The sequence below is a fragment of the Arachis stenosperma genome, chromosome 8 (assembly GCF_014773155.1).
Source record: "Arachis stenosperma cultivar V10309 chromosome 8, arast.V10309.gnm1.PFL2, whole genome shotgun sequence".
In the NCBI taxonomy this organism is placed as follows: domain Eukaryota; kingdom Viridiplantae; phylum Streptophyta; class Magnoliopsida; order Fabales; family Fabaceae; genus Arachis; species Arachis stenosperma.
Window position 1 is genome coordinate 39,730,582 of NC_080384.1, and position 16,804 is coordinate 39,747,385.

Here is a 16,804-nt window from a genome sequence, read left to right on the forward strand (position 1 = left end):
TTTGTAAAGAGTTTTTGTAACTTAATTAGTACACTTACAGGTGGTGGCTGAGATGCTGCTGCTTCAGCAGCTTCAACAGCTTCCAGAGTTTCCTCCCAAAACATCTCTTCCATTCTTGCCGCATCCTCCTCATTATCTTCAGCAGCTGAGTGTGGAGTTGAACTTTGTCCCCCACCACTCGCAGCCATTGCCTCCTTCTTCTTGGAACAGCTACGACTGTTGTGTCCAGTCTGTAATACATTTAACATGAAATAAACATGGAGCATTGAAAGCACAATTAATGATTGCAAATGAAATAAGGTTTACCTTCAGGCAGTACTTGCAGGTGATGGGGCCATACTTTCTTGGGGCCCTATGAGGATCTGGGGTGGGATCTTTTGGGGCATCGTTCTTTTTATCTCTTTTCAATTTTGGCCTCCCAATCTGCTTCTTGTATACTGGGGGCAATATTGGAGGTAGATCAACATACTGCCAATATTCTTGACTAGGAACCGGCTGGATGACGAACTCGTATGTGCTATTATACGCCCCCATAGAGAGCCAGTTGTGAGCATGTTCCTCCGGCCTCCTATTCTGGTATCCAAGGGCAGCACATGCATGCCTGCACGGCAAGCCAGTCAGTTGCCAAAACCTGCAGGAACAAGTCCTCTTTCCTATATCCACCATAACCTTATGTGGCAGGCACTGTACTTTATACACATTACCAGGATCATCTCCGGTGGGAAAAGGCCGCCATTTGTTGCTCTCCCTTTTCTCTTTTTCCAACCTACTCTGCTGCACAGGAGTGATTACTCCATTATATCCCACCAACGCCTTCTTGTTTCTTGCAATTATGCTCATCATATAACACCTCACCTCTTCCAGCATAGTTATAATAGGCTTCCCTCTCATTTTCTTTATCCTAGAGTTGAATGATTCACAATTGTTGTTCGTGTAGTTGTCAGACTTTGGGTATTCACTGAAACCACTCCTACTCCATTAACTTGGAGGGATCCTGTTTAGATAATCCCAAGCATGGGGATTAACCCGTTTGATCCTATCCAGTACAGCATTGAACTCTTGGGAGGTTGTGGCCTTGGCACATCTCCACATAGCAATTTTCAATTCTGTATCTCCCCACTGTTTTCTAAAGTTCTGCCATATGTGCATAGCACAAAATCTGTGATGTGCTCCTGGATTCACTTCACGCATAGCAGGGATGAGGCCCTAAATGAGAAAAGCAACACAATTATATCAATATACCATATGAAGGTTAGTAACTATGACAGCAACAGGTATGCATGATACATTGTAAGAAACTAAAAGTGAACACATACACATAGCACACGAATTCAGCCCTTACCTTCTGCATGTCTGACATGAAGTTGATTCCATTGATTGCAGCGTCACCTAAGTCTTCTTGTAGGAGTTCCAGAAACCACTTCCAGCTATCCTTGCATTCACACTCCACAACAACATACGATATAGGGTATATATGGTTATTGGCATCGTGGCCAATTGCAGTCAACAACTGGCCAGGGTAGTATCCCTTTAGAAAAGTTCCATCTAACCCTATAAAGGGCCTGCAGCCACTCGAAAAACCCTTTTTACACCCTTCCAAGCATATATATATCCTTTTGAACTTATGCCCAGTCCCTTCAACAAAATCAGTACTAATCCTCACAGTGGAGCCAGGGTTGGTCCTCATAATTTCATTAGCATAGTCCCTAAGAACTGCATACTGAGCTATTTCTGAGCCCTCTATTCGTTCTTTGGCCTTCACCATGGCCCTGTATATCTTCCTTTCGTTCACAATCACGTCATACTCCTTCTTGAAAAAATCTTGTGCCTGCCTTTGAGTCATGTCTGGATGATCACGGATCTTGTCCTCAAGCTCCTCTACAACCCATTTACCATCTGCAGATTTATTCTTATTAACTCTACTGCAAGTATGCTCATTCACAAACGTTTTCACCTGAAAGCTTAATGGAAATGACCGTTTTTCACAGTATATCTGCCACGGACAACTCTCATCATAGCATATGGCCTTGCACCTAGTTGAATCCACTCTTGGAAAGAATATGCTTCGGCCTAAGTTGATGTTAAACTTCCTAACTGCCTTCTTAAAATGGTCCAGATTTTCAAATTCCATGCCAACCTCCAACCTTACTTCCCTTACTGGAGCATCTGGATTCGCTTGAGGAAATGCTGCATGCTGACTGTCTTCATCATCACTTGCAATAGAATCCAGCTCCTCCGACTCGTAACAATGCATTCCTGCACTTGCCTCTGACATAAGTTCACCCTCCACAGGTATAAAAAATGAAGGATGCTTGGTTGGATCCTGATTAGGTATGAATGTTTGCCCTGAAGGTGGTGGCCTGATTGTTGATCTTCTCTTCCTCTTCTTTTGACTACCACCACCCACATCTCGATTTATATCTACTCCGGGCTGTGAACTGCTGGGTTGACTACCACTACCAACTGTTCCCTTTTCATTTTGAATGCTCTGCTCTTGAGACTCTTGTTCTTCACAAGGCTGTGGAATGTACTGTGTAAAAACCTCAACAGATTCAGCAGGCCCTTGATCAACAGTTGGAGCCACTGACTCCGCCGATACTGGAATTTGGTGTCCAGTTTCTTCACTTGCAGCTGATACATTTGGTTGTTCAGGCTGTGGAGGAGTCTTCACCACCTCATGAGACGGCGGTAAGTTGGTTTCATTAGGTGCATCTGAGAGCCGAACGATTCTTGGTGCCTCATCAAATGTTACCTTAGGTGAATGGGTGGGTATATTTGGTTGATCATGGCTTAAATCTGGTTGTTGTGTGTTTGTTGTGGTATGATGGAAATCTTGATCTATCGGATCATCCTCTGTTTCAGCATCCGGTCCATGCACACCTCCTACATTCTCACTCAATTTCACCACTCTATTTCTCTTCTTCTTTGGGGTTGGGGTCCTTTTAACACAAATCTTGGTTCTGTGCTTGATTGGGGTCCTATTAACATGTAATATCTCAACCTCTGGTTCAGGCTCATTGTTTTCTTCTACAAACTCAGGAAGGTCAATTGGATGATCAGTGAACACCTCAACTCTCCTCCCATTAGCAATGGCTGCTTCGTACATAGTCACCACATCCATGTCTAGTCTAAGCAACCTCAACCCACCGTCCAACTCCTTTCCAGGTTCAAGCCAGTAAATCTCGCTCACATCATTGTACCCTATGTCCTTTATTAAGTCATTCAGGAAGAACTTATTAAGAGTATCCACATTCGCTCTTTCAATTTCTGTTTTCTCACCTCCAACATATGCCAGTTTCCCATCATCACCATTGACAAATTTTTCTCTGTGACTAATGACTAACGTAATGTGGATAGTTGCCATCTGCAAATACACATACACAGAAAACAAAACAAATTCACAACCACATCATACCCACTACAAAGACACCCTAATAAAAAATCATAAATTCACAACCATGCACCGAAAATCCAGGAAAACATTACAGAGAAATCAAAGGTTAGTACTTACCTATGGATGACATCACCGAACTCCAGAAGCTAACACGATCCACAACAACAACCACCCTCTCTTCAACACGAAGATTATCGTCGGCACCGGAGATTTTCTGTGAATGGAGAAGATGAACAGTTTCTTCTTAGGGCTCTACCCTCTGTTCTGTGAAACGCGCGAAGACTTGTACCTTTGATAACTCTTCAATTTTAATTTCCTTTTTTCTTTAAAAAAAATTAAAATTTTGAAATCCATTTATATTTTTATATAATTATAATTATAGAATCCACGTGTGAAGCTTCCCCAGCCATGTCACGCCGTGAAATGCCACGTAGGTAGCGTTACTAACGGAGTCAACGCCGGAACAAGGCTTGGTTAGTTTCGTCCCACGGATCTCACGATTGATGGTTACATTTGGTAGTTTCTTTCCTTCGTGGGTAGATTTGTCAGCGTTTTCAACTTCCGTGGGTAGAAATGGTACTTTACTCATAAAAAATTGTCTCGAAAATAATGTGTTTAATGTCCATGTCTATGCTTCCAAACACTTTTTAAAGATGTGCTGTCCATGTCTCTGTGTCCTTTACCTAGACAATTAGTAGGGGTATTTGTGGTGCGAATTCCATGAGTTTGTTATAAAAAATTTATCCGATCCAAACATTAATTTTACTTATAGAGCGGTTTGGATTGGATTATTTTTGTAGATAACCCAATCCAATTTTAAACAGTTTGGATCCGTTTAAATTGGATTGGATTTGCAGTTCTATATATATAACAAATCTTAATATCAAAACTTAAATAATCAACAATGACATAACAAGTCTTAATAGTATCTTGAAAAACCAACAATAACATAATAATAGAAATAAAATTATAGATTGATTAAAATAAATAAATAAATCTCATTTTAAATTCATAAAATATTCACTAAATAATAATATTACATAAATAAGATAAAAATATAAAACAAATTGATTATATTATAAACAGAATTTTAAATGTAATAATAAAATAATATTATTATATTACATTGTGATGTTTAGATTGGATTTAATTGGTTTTAGAAACTAAATTCGAAATCGGATCTAATTCATGCGATTTGATAAAAATAAAATCCAATTAAATCCAAATTAGTGAGATTTTAATCGATTTTTAATTTGAATTGAATTGGATAAACGATTTTATTGTGTATCCAAAAACATCTAAGAAAAAATTGGTTATATGAAGATGAGACATGGTAACAATTAGTCAGGAGAATAGATTTTCTCAATTTTTTTTCAATTGTTTGGCAAAATGTGATCTCTCACTTTACACTTTTTAAGTGAGACAAAAAATAATAATAAATAAAAAAATATTCAATAATAAAAAATCATAATTTACCAAATAATTGAATTTTTTTTTAAGAAAATCCACTCCCAATTAGTCACATTTAGAGGAAATTAAGAAAAACAGGTAAAGTTTTGGACAACATCAAGAGGTGATTCTTTAAGGTAGCTTAGCAAGTTGATAATATGACTTCTATCTATCAATATTTTTCATCCATTTTACTTACTGTCATTTTCAAAATATGTTGATAGTGAGCTTTAAACATCAAACTGATTTATGGATATCATGGAATGATAAAATTGGAAACGGTTCAGGAAAAAAAAAAGTGATTTTTGTGGAGTACATTGGTACCCAGAATTTTGTAAAGTACATTGCATGTAAGATGGTTCACCAAATCTAACTTTTATTGTAGAACTGAACAACTATACTATATTACATGGTAACTTTATGTTATGAGCAAAAAAGAAAAAGAATTACAAAAACAATAATGAAATGAGAAACAACTTTCATTCATCAATCAGGACTTTCAATTTAGTCCAAGGCTTGAACAAATGGTACACAAGAAAGAACTCATCTTCCACGAGGATTTACCAATTGCGAGAACACTGCACTTGTCGCAGCATCTTCAGCATCATCATCGGTGCCAGAAATGCCCCCATCCATCATACTCACACTGTTGTCGAATTGCTCAAGACGAGTCAACTGGATTCCGGTAATGTGGTTGGTGCTATTATCTTCCGGCTCCGAAAGTGCCGACGAGGTCTCCTGGAGTTGCAAAGCATATTCAAGGTTCCACAAGACATCTCCCATGGATGGCCTATCCACACCATACTCAGCCAAGCATTTCTCAGCAGTCTCCCCAAACTTCTTAAGAGAAGCAGGGTTGACTTTTCCAACTAGATTTTGATCCATGATTTGATCAAGCATACCCTTTTTCTGCCAAGTCATTGCCCATTCAGCTATATTAACCTGCTCCCTTGGAAGGACAGGGTTCAAAGCCGGCCTTGTGCATAACACTTCCATTAGAACTACTCCAAAAGAATAGACATCTGATTTCTCTGTAAGCTGTTGTCTCCTGAAATATTCGGGATCAAGATAACCGAAACTGCCCTTGACAGCAGTGCTCACATGAGTTTGATCAAGAGCAGGACCAGTTTTGGAGAGGCCGAAATCAGCAACCTTGGCGACGAAGTTATCATCTAAGAGGATGTTTGTTGTCTTTACATCCCTATGAATTATGCTTTGAGATGCACCTGTGTGGAGGTAATGGAGGCCTCTTGCTGCTCCAATGCAGATTTCGAGCCGCTGCTTCCAGGACAGAGGTGGCAGGTCAGTTCCATACAAGTGGCTCCTGAGGGGTCCATTAGCCATGTATTCATAGACAAGAATCATTTCTGACCTCTCATCGCAATAACCAATGAGAGACACAAGATGACGGTGGCGAAGCTTGGATAACATTTCGATTTCTGTTCGGAATTCAGCAATACCTTGTTCAGATCTAGGATTGCCTCTCTTAACAGCTACATTGGTTCCATCATCAAGAGTTCCCTTGTAAACTCTACCAAAACCACCAACACCAAGAAGCAACTTCTCATCAAATTTGTTGGTTGCGTCTAGAATTTCTTGGAAAGTGAAGAAGCGTCCAAGATTTGAGGAAGCCAAAGATATGCAACTTGCAGTTCCACTCTTTTGCGACAGTGTTGACATTTTTGTCATGGTCTGAGAGTTTCCATGCAAGGGCAAAGGCAGCCATGGATGACCACCTTGTTGAGTATCCTTTGATTTGCGTTGTACCAAGCAGAAATAACAACATAATCCAACAAATATTATGGCAGCTAAAGCTCCAACAGCACAACCAACTATTATTCCTATCTTGTTCTTCTTTGATTGTGAACTAGGAAGGAGACTCTCAACTGAAGAAAGCCCATCCAAACTCCTCAATGCATTGCTGATTTTCATTATCTCCAATCCATTCATAGTAGCATTAGTGAGATCTGCCATGGTATCAGGACCAACACTTACTGTTAAAGTGTTAGAGTCCGAAGCATTGGAGACGAAGTCCTTAAAGTAAGGCACATCCAAGTCGTTGGTTATGGATGAGAGATCAAGGCTTCCAATAGCTATGTCAGAGTTTATGAACATATTGAACACTAAAGTGTTCAATGAAGTACTCATAATATCACAAAAATGTGCCCGGATAAAATACGAGAAACTTGGATCCACAGGGAAGACCCAAGTAATGTTGAAATTGGAATTGGGCACATTTGGATCCCCCATTGCTTCAGCTGTGGCATAGACCCAATTCGGAGCCGTCTGAGGCGTCACGCCTGCCGGATACTTGATGATAGAAGGATCAACCGACACATTAGTGACCGAGCTGTTCACATGGAGGTACTTCAGATCATTCTCCCAAGTCCTTCCAAGGGTGTCATTTTGGGCAGTAATCAAGGGACCTCCTATGTTCACCCGGTAAACTGTTTCGAAAGCGAGTTCAGAGAGGCCGCTGAATGGGGCCGAGGGGTTAAGGGCCAATGCCTGATCAACAAACAAATCATCAGGCATAGACACAACTTCAATTGCATTGACAAAGGCAATTGAACCATTAGAAGGGATAAAGGTCATAGTCAAGGTATCAGAGGTAACATTGATAGCATATTCCCTAAACATATAAGAACCATTGTAGCTCCTAAATGTGAAATTGCTCAAGAGAACAAAATTATCAGTAACAACTGTCACAGAAGCAGAATTCAAATCGTGACCGGAGTTCCGGACAGGCGAAAAATAAAGCCGGACCCAGTGCCGACCCTGTTGCGCAATCTCAAACCTATATGTAGCTGTATCAGTGAAGATCCTAGCTGATTGGTAAATTGGGGATGGTGCAGTACTAGAATTGGAACTAGCAGAAACAAGAGAATCCCCAGTTTTGAACACTAGTGAAGAATGCTGTGAATCAGGAACAAAGGTGCGGCCTTGGAAGGTGATGTTTTTTGAGGAACCACAAGCAATGAGATAGTTATCAGGAGGAGTGTATGATGAAGAAGATGTTGCTGAAAATGCTCCATTCAACAAGAACAGAAGCAAGACAACAAAAACAGAAGAAACCCACTTGAGAACAAGTTTCATCATCAACATTGTAGCCTTGTCTTCACACTAGTCCCATATAATCAAACAGGTTGTGAGCAAATGCACACACACACAAAAACCTGCACCAACCTCGGATCTATCAAATTCAATGCACAAAACAAAACAAAAACCAAACATTTCTTACAAGACACAAATACAGAACAGGTGGTGTCAAAATCTAGTTGCTAGAATTCTCTTACGTAAGTAGAGTGAGAAATAAACGGAAACAGAAAAAAGAGTTGTCTTGATATGCATACCTTGTCTTCGAGGGAAAATGTGTATGGCAAAAATTGAGCAAGTTCTGAAAGAGAATAAATGAGAGTGGGATTAAGGTTGATTACGTGAATGGCATTAGTGAAAAATGAAAATGCTTCAAGTCTGAATCATCAACCAAGTTGAAAGCTTTTTAGTGTGGTGGCTGCACACACACCCTTTTCCAGGCTGTTGATTAGGCTGTCATCTACAGAACAAAAATGGGGACCCCACAAAAACTCAACAAAGAAAGAAAAATTATGACTTGGAAAAAAGGTTCATGGAACTTCAAAGTTTTAATCTTAGTTATTATTCTACTAACTTCCATTAAGAAGAGAAAAAAGAAAAGAAAAGAAATGAACCAGCTGTTTCTTGAAGATTTGGTGGTGTGGTTTTCAAAATTTCAGAATCTTTGACACCAATGTTATAATGTTAAAAAAATTGAAAATTAATATAAAAATGGAAGTTCTGGGGATGTGGTCTACAATTATCTTAGAATTGGTTGTGCTTTGTGATATACAGCCGCTCATTTGATATCTTATTAAAAAAACAACAAAAAAAATATAATAAAAATTTAATTTTGATACATTGATGTTTTATACCGTCATTTTTTTTATGTTTATTCATACTGTTAATAAAAATAATTATTTTTGATAATGTGACACTATATAATTAGATATTTATATAAAATTATTTATATATATTTTTTAATCAAAAATAGAAATATTCAAACTTGCAATCTCTTAAATAAGTATAGAAAGATTATACCATTTGAACTATTATTTTTAGATAAAATTATTTATATTGATAATATATTAAAATTAAATTAATACATAAAACTAATCTTAATATAATAATACATAAAACTTATTATAATATCTTAATATTTATTTTATCTTATTTTTATTTGTTTTATAATTATTTTTCATTTATTCAAATTAACTAATCTTTCTATATATTTTGTTTACGATATTTTTTAACTTAACGAGTCAAAGATTAATGTAGTACAAATCTAAATTGTATTTAAAAATTTATCATTAATTAATAAATTACTGTATATATATTAAAATTTTAAACTTTTAATATTTATTTAAATAGACGAATAAATTAACCTACTCCATTAAAATCTTGAATTTAATAATTACTAGGTATGATGACCATTTAATCTTAAAAGAAATAAACAAAGTAAATATTTCAAATACTATAACCTTATTTTTAGGGATTAAAATATCAATATTCTAATTCTTAAGAATTAAATTATCAGTCATCAATAACTCTAAATTCTGTATTATTTGAGACAGGATGAAAAAGAAGAAAAAAAACACCTATTAATCAGAATCCTTTTAAACTATGTTAAAAAATCGAAGAATTAATATGACAATAATATTAAGATACCTTTGGAAAAAGAAAAAAATTTTCAATGTTTCAAACATTAAAGAATTAAATGAGTAGTTTTACTCTCTATTTTCCACCTCCTTTTTATCGAATCTTATAGCTTCAAATAAAATAAAGGTTAAGAATATAATGTATTGGAAGCAAGAGTATTAGACTAAGGTATTGAGTTAAGAAGGGGAACAGAGAAAAAACAAAAGAACATGGCTTCGAAGGGAATGGTTGCTGCGCTGGGTTCAACGATACGTGGGTCCCACTTTAACGCGGCTTCATTGCCTTCATTCCCCAACTTGGACTTGAGACAAACCAAAACTACATCACACTTTCTTTCGCAACACTTTTGCTTTTCACCGTCGCCAAAAGGCCATCTTTTAAGGGTAAAAAATTGTTCTTTTATATAAAAATAAAATAATATTTCATTTACTAATATATTTAAGATTTAATTATTCTGTTGGTTCTTATCATTTTATTAAATTTATAATTAAATTTATATATATTATTTTTTTAATTAGGTTTCTATTACTTTTAATTTTATAATTAGATTTTTTTATGTCAAAATTATTAAAATTAATAGAATATTTTTCTTAAAAAATATATGATCAAAGATCTAATTAGGTTCTTAATTGTGGATACTTTTGTAGAAAAATATTCAGTTAATTTTAATATTTTTTATATTAAAAAAATTTAATTACAAAATTAAAAATAATATAAAACTTAATTAAAAGAAAAAATTATAAAAACTTAATTACAAATTATTAAAACTATAAAAATCAACAAAATAATTAAATTTATATTTAATTTTGAGACAATTTACATATTTAAATAAAAAATTACATCTCGGTAATTATGGAAAAGCTAAAATTTATACAGATCTCGAAAACTTAGTATACGAGATTAAGTCAAAGTTTTTTTATTACACATCCTGACTTAAGTTGGAAAAAAATAGAGAATTGTTTAGTGTACAAAATAAATTAAAAAAAATACTAATCAATTGATATTAAATTTTTCTTTAATTTTATCATGAATTTACCTTAATACGACATGAAAGAAATCCATTAACTAATTTGAAGAGGGACATTTTGGTGTAATTTTCTAATCAAAGTTCGAATGAGGTAATAAAATCATTAAGATAAATACCTTTCTTGGGAGCATTGAGCCCACTTGTTACTATCATGCAGTTTCTATGATTTGTAAAAGGAGAATTGATACCCATTATCACAAACATATATATTATATATTGTCTACAATGATCTATCCTTATTGTTGTAATAGGATTTAAGAACTTTTAGTAATAATGTGGTGTATAATCCTAGGAGTGATTTTGCATACAAATATATAACATGGTAGGAAAAGTACGAGGAGTTAATGGAATATTTTTACAATATGTAGAATGGAGGTTTATAGAGTATTAGAGATATAACTATTAGTGTTACATTTTTTCATCATTTGAAATTTTTGAGATGAGTGGTATCATGACATGGTATTAGAGCGCTAAATCTAAAAAGTGATGTTCATTTTATAACTCAATAGCCTATTGTATACATTATACAAATACGTCATTGTCTCCCTAACGGGATCCAACATTGTATATATCAATGGATTACATTATTCATAAATAATTAATCACGGTGGAACATTGTATTAATTTATTACTATTTTTATTTCTGTGTATAAATATTAAATAAAAGAAAAATGAGTTTGGCGAAATTGGCATGACACATTTTTAAGTAGTAGACGCGTTGGAGCACATGGAGTCGATCTTTCATATCAGCATCTTCATATCCATTATCACTCACCTTCTGTCGCTTCTCAATTCACACATTTAATTTCTATATGATAATAATTATTCCAATCTAAATCATATAATATATCTCTATCCGAATAAAATTTCTCAACCTCATGACTTTAATCTATTCATTGGATATGCTACTGCTGCCATAATATCTATTCATGGTTAATATTAATATTGATAATATTTAAAAATATAGTTAAAAAATTGATGTTATATATTTTTAAATTAAGAAGTATTACGAATAATCAAATAATATAACTTAATTTAACTATCATTTTTAAACGTTGTAACTACTGTAATAATAAGCACCCGCATTCAACTTTTATTTTTATTTTGTAATTTAATGTTGAATAGTAATTACGAAAGTTTCATCTTAATGATTTTTTTATTTTGTTCTATGTAAATGGATATTCCTGCTTTGCTTTTCTTATTAATGTTGATGAATAAACGTTACATCATCCACGAAAGCACCGAAAGCAACAATTAAGAGTTTCTTAATAACAAATTCAAAGTGTCATTTGGTGTCATAATCATCATTTCATATATATATATATAGTTTCTAATGATTATAAGACTTAACGTGTTTGTCTTGTGGTGTCTTTATCTTTTATTTTCGTTAACTTCTTTTTCTCTTTAATGAATTGTACTGTATGTTACTGTACTCAATTTTTGTTCAATTATGCTTGTATAAATAAACTCTCCTTTTTCTTTTTATAAAATAAGTATCTTTTTATTTTCTAAATACAAAAAAGAGAAACATATTTTAAAAAATAATTTACAGGAATTTGTTGGTCCCGAACATTTTTAGTGAGAAAAAACATTTATATAGCCAACTTAGCTTTTTCATGTATAATGAAGTATTGTCCAAGCTCATAATTTAATGGTTAATGATTTCATTTATAATCATTATCAATATATAATTAAATAGTAGTTCTTAAACAAATCATTTTTCAATCAAATTCCTTTTTTTTCCTTTTCTTTCCCATGTTCTACACTTTTTATCCTTTTCTTCTTTTTTCTTATTTCTCTTTTCTTTTTTCTTTGTAATGCATTTTTTCTTCATCTCTTACAAAAATGATTGTATTTCTTATTTAACAATTTTTGTATTTAAAAATTTATATTTTTCCCAAAAATTACATGCTAGCTATAAAAAAAAAAGAATACTAGAGAATTAATAGAATTTATTATTTTTGTCCAATAATTGCGTTTAAAAATATGAACAAAAAATATATTATTATTATTATATTGATAGGTTAAAAAAATTAGACTAATGACTAAAAATATTTATTAAAAACAATAAATTTTAGTGATTTTTTAATTTTTTATAAAAATTTCTGTATTATTTTCAGTATTTTTGTTAATTTAAAAAAGAGAAAATGAATAATATTTTAAAATTTTAACTATAAAAAATAAATGTTGAACTAGCACTTTCCACAACTAATTAGTTACATATCATACAAAAGGTTTATTACGTGAATAATCTACTAAAGTTAAATTAAAAACATTTTAAATTTGAAGTTGATTTTGAATTTGGAATAGAAATTTGTACGTGATCCCAACAAACGCAATATGTGGCTATGTGCACAGAATGGACAGGAACACTTGAAAGTTGACCTAGACTTAGAATTTGAGGCCGCAAATAAAGGCATTGATTCTCTATCCCTTTTCCCTTTTTCTTCGGTTGTTTTAATAACTAAGTTCTTAAAAGGCAAATTCATTCATTCTTCAACCACTTGCTTCTAAAGTCTCAACTAACCCCCACAATAGTCAACTCAACTGTCCTCCTCCTGTTGGCTTGTTAAAATAGATTAAATTCATCGGACAGCCCATTTACTTATTTAAGCTAGCGAATTTTACTTTTAAAATTTAATTTATTAAAATTTTGGATATAATGAATTGAGTCCGATTAACTTATAAAAATTAACAGGTTAAATAGACTAACACTAAACGAATAATCCGTTTACTTTTTGTTTATAAAAAGTAATATTTTTTGCTAATTTTTTTATTCAACCCGAAAACTCAATTTATTAACTAAAAAAAAGTTTGTTTAAGATTTGTAACCTAAAAATAATATTTTTTTATCAATATTTAAAACAAAATGAAATAGTAAACAAATCAATCTGTTAAACTCATTAAACTAACCATAAATGATCCGAATTAAAAAATTATAGCCTATAAATAAAATAAATTTAAATGGACCATCTCATCCTTTCCATGACTATGTGATGGGATGACTGATTATATTCAATTATCCACTTTTTTTTAGGAGTGTACATGGGTCAGTTTGGTTTGGGTTTATGATAAAATTAGAACTGAATCGATCAAAATGTAATTGGTTCGGTTTAGTTCGAATTTATGTTTTTTATTTTTACATGTACCCGAACCAAATCAAATCGATTAAGAATGGGTTGGTTCGGTTCGGATAATTAGGTACCCGATGACTTTAAAATTCATAAGAAAAAACCAAATTTTTATCTTAAAAATTCAACAAGTACAATAAATATGTAACATCAATAGAAAAAATCCAAACATGTTAAACACCAAATACATTAAAAACTAAAGTCATTAAAATCCAAACATATTAATAATGAATAATCATTGTCTAATGAAAAAATATATATATATATATATATATATATATATATATATATATATATATGATTAATATATGATCGGGTTCGCGGGTTGGTTCGGATTCCGCACTCTCAAAACTGATACCCGAACCAAACACTAATAAAAGTCATCAGTTTAGTTCGAGTTGGACCCGATTACCCATTGATTTCTGAACCAATTTAATTAGTTCCATTCGGATTCGGACGAGTAATCAGGTACCCACTACCCATGCTCACCCCCACTTTTTTTTTAACTCGTTATTGTCCTCTTTAAAATTTAAATACTCATCATATTTCATCTTTTTATACCTAATCAGCTTAAATAAAAAGCCTAATAAAGTACTCCTAAAATTTGTTTTCAGAAATAGAACCTAGATTTCGATTAAAGAGTTAACTTTTTTTAACTATATTAATCAATTTTTAAAATTTTAAATTCCAATTATAAATCTTAAATTCTAATATTAAAAATTAATTTCCATATTTAATTTATATTAGTTTAAAAAATAATTTTATAATAAAAATTTGTTAATATCAATTAATTAGAAGTTAATTTCTACACTTATTTTAGAAGATATAATATAAATAACAATTTATTATGGTCTATCTAACTATTTATACTACTTTATATTGTTATTTAAAATTGGATTTAATTTTGAGAACATGATAAGACGTGGCTCTTAGAATAAGACACAAAGTGATAAATTGAATATAAAATAGAATAAATAATAAAATATCTATTTTATTTTTATTTTTTTCACACAAAATTTAAAAAAAAATAAAATAATAAAAAATATAATTATAAAATTTAAAAATAATAATAATAATAATAATAATAATAATAAGTTATGTCTCCACTTAGCATCTTTATGTTCTTCTTAATAAAAATAATATAAAATATACTAATTCAATATTTTAAGATATAATATTTTTATTAATGTCTCATTTACTAAACACAAATCTATATCTCTATATCAATGTCTTAGTATCATGCTTGTAAACAAACATAACATAATAAATCCATTTCTTGTTATATACATGACCATTTAAGTAATAACTAATGACTATATATTTATTAATATGATTATTTACAACGGGTGAATTATCAAAATAGTTAAAAAATTATATTATTTAAAAATTAATTCTACAAGACACAAAAAAATAAACCTCGTTAAAAAACTTTAAAAATATGATAAACATAATTAAATATATATTAGATGATAAGCACACTTTCAAGTTATATTCATTATTTTTTAAAGGCTAATAATTATATTATAAAAAGGGTAAAATATATTTTTTATCTCTGAAATTTGTTAAAAATTTTAAAAATACCCCTAAATTTTATTTTGTTTCAATTTTGTCCCAAAAATTTTCGATTTGCATCAAATATACCCTCGACGGCTAAATTTCAAAAAAATTTAAGACCAATCTAACAATAATGCATGAAAATTATGCTTGATTTGTTTGTGTTGAGGGGTTGTTTTTATGAAATTGTTCTTGAATCGATCTTAAATTTTTTGAAAAATTAGCCGTCAAGAGTATATTTGATGCAAATCGAAAACTTTTGGTACAAAATTGAAACAAAATAAAATTTATGAGTATTTTTAAAACTTTTGTCAAACTTCAAGGACAAAAAGTATACTTTACCCTTATAGAAATATATATAATTGTTTATACCTTAGCCCACTATTTAAGTTAGGTCCAAAATAAGTAAAGTCCAATCAATATATATTAGCTGGATCGACACCTATCCGACCTATATGAGGTCGGGCGCGACGACGCTATTCTAGCTCTACTTGTCCGAATTAACAACTAACTCCTACAATATCTCCTACTCATTTAGAAAGGAGATCTCAACAACCTCCCTACCCAAAGGGAGACCTACCACCAAAGATGAAACTACTCAAAAGGTAGTTATTGACTCTACATCTATACTTATAAATACCCTGACACCCTCAAGTATACTTCGAACCCAATCTACTAAAAATCTGTCTAAAATTCATGCTAACTTAATTGCAGATACTATCTCCACCATCACTAAAACGTCGGAGGGTGGCACCATAGCAACAAGAGATGTCAGACAAATCATCTAAAGGTTTTTAGACCTCATGTCCAAGTCCAAATCAATCAAGTTTTAGCCCAAAACAACCGATCCGAGACACCATCTAAGTAACCTTAAAAGTCGAATGTACTTGACTGATGCAAAGCTTTTTCGACGATGTTAACCAAGACAGTAATGAAGTGGTTTGACAGTCTACCACCCAGGTTTAAAAGAGGTCGGAGAAACTGGCTTACATAGAAAGATTCAATAAAGTCTGCTTAGAAATCCAAAATTTGCCTACAGAAGCGGTTATAATGGGGCTAGCTAATAGCCTCAAAGAAGACTCATTCTCATAGTTCATATAAAAAAGGTACCTGACCTCCTTGTACGATGTGCAAGAGAAAGTGGAAAAGTATATCAACATGGAAGAAAATGTCCGACTAAGAGAGCCTGCCTCGCGACAAAACTCTCACTACCAGGCTCAGGATAAAGAGAAAGAAGCAAAGAAAAAAGATCAATACAAATCGAATAAGCCTCGAAGATATCACAACTACACCTCACTACGAGTTTTCCTTGTTGACATTTACAGGGAGATCTGTCACATAGACAAACTTCCACCTCCTCGACCCATCAAAAATAAAAAAGGTAAAAATCGTACAGAATATTGTGAATACCACAAGATATATGGAATTCCACCAATGATTGCTACGACTTAAAAAATGTGATAGAAAAATTTGCTAAGGAAGGTTGGTTGGAAAGATACTTAACAAAAAGATAAG

At 32.4% G+C, this 16,804-nt stretch overlaps 1 protein-coding gene across 1 annotated transcript; it reads right to left on the reverse strand.

The window, feature by feature from the left end:
* Positions 1-5,188: 5,188 nt before the first annotated feature.
* Positions 5,189-8,346, reverse strand: LOC130945112 (receptor-like protein kinase THESEUS 1). The gene is made up of 3 exons (XM_057873796.1): positions 8,331-8,346; positions 8,197-8,240; positions 5,189-8,019 (listed from the first exon to the last, which is right to left on the reverse strand). The coding sequence occupies exon 3, from the start codon at positions 7,946-7,948 to the stop codon at positions 5,387-5,389; it is 2,562 nt and encodes an 853-aa protein (XP_057729779.1). The 5' UTR covers positions 7,949-8,019; positions 8,197-8,240; positions 8,331-8,346; the 3' UTR covers positions 5,189-5,386.
* Positions 8,347-16,804: the final 8,458 nt, after the last annotated feature.

Coding starts and splice junctions, on each gene's coding strand:
- LOC130945112 (XM_057873796.1), bottom strand. CDS start 7,948: ATGTTGATGATGAAACTTGTTCTCAAGTGGGTTTCTTCTGTTTTTGTT.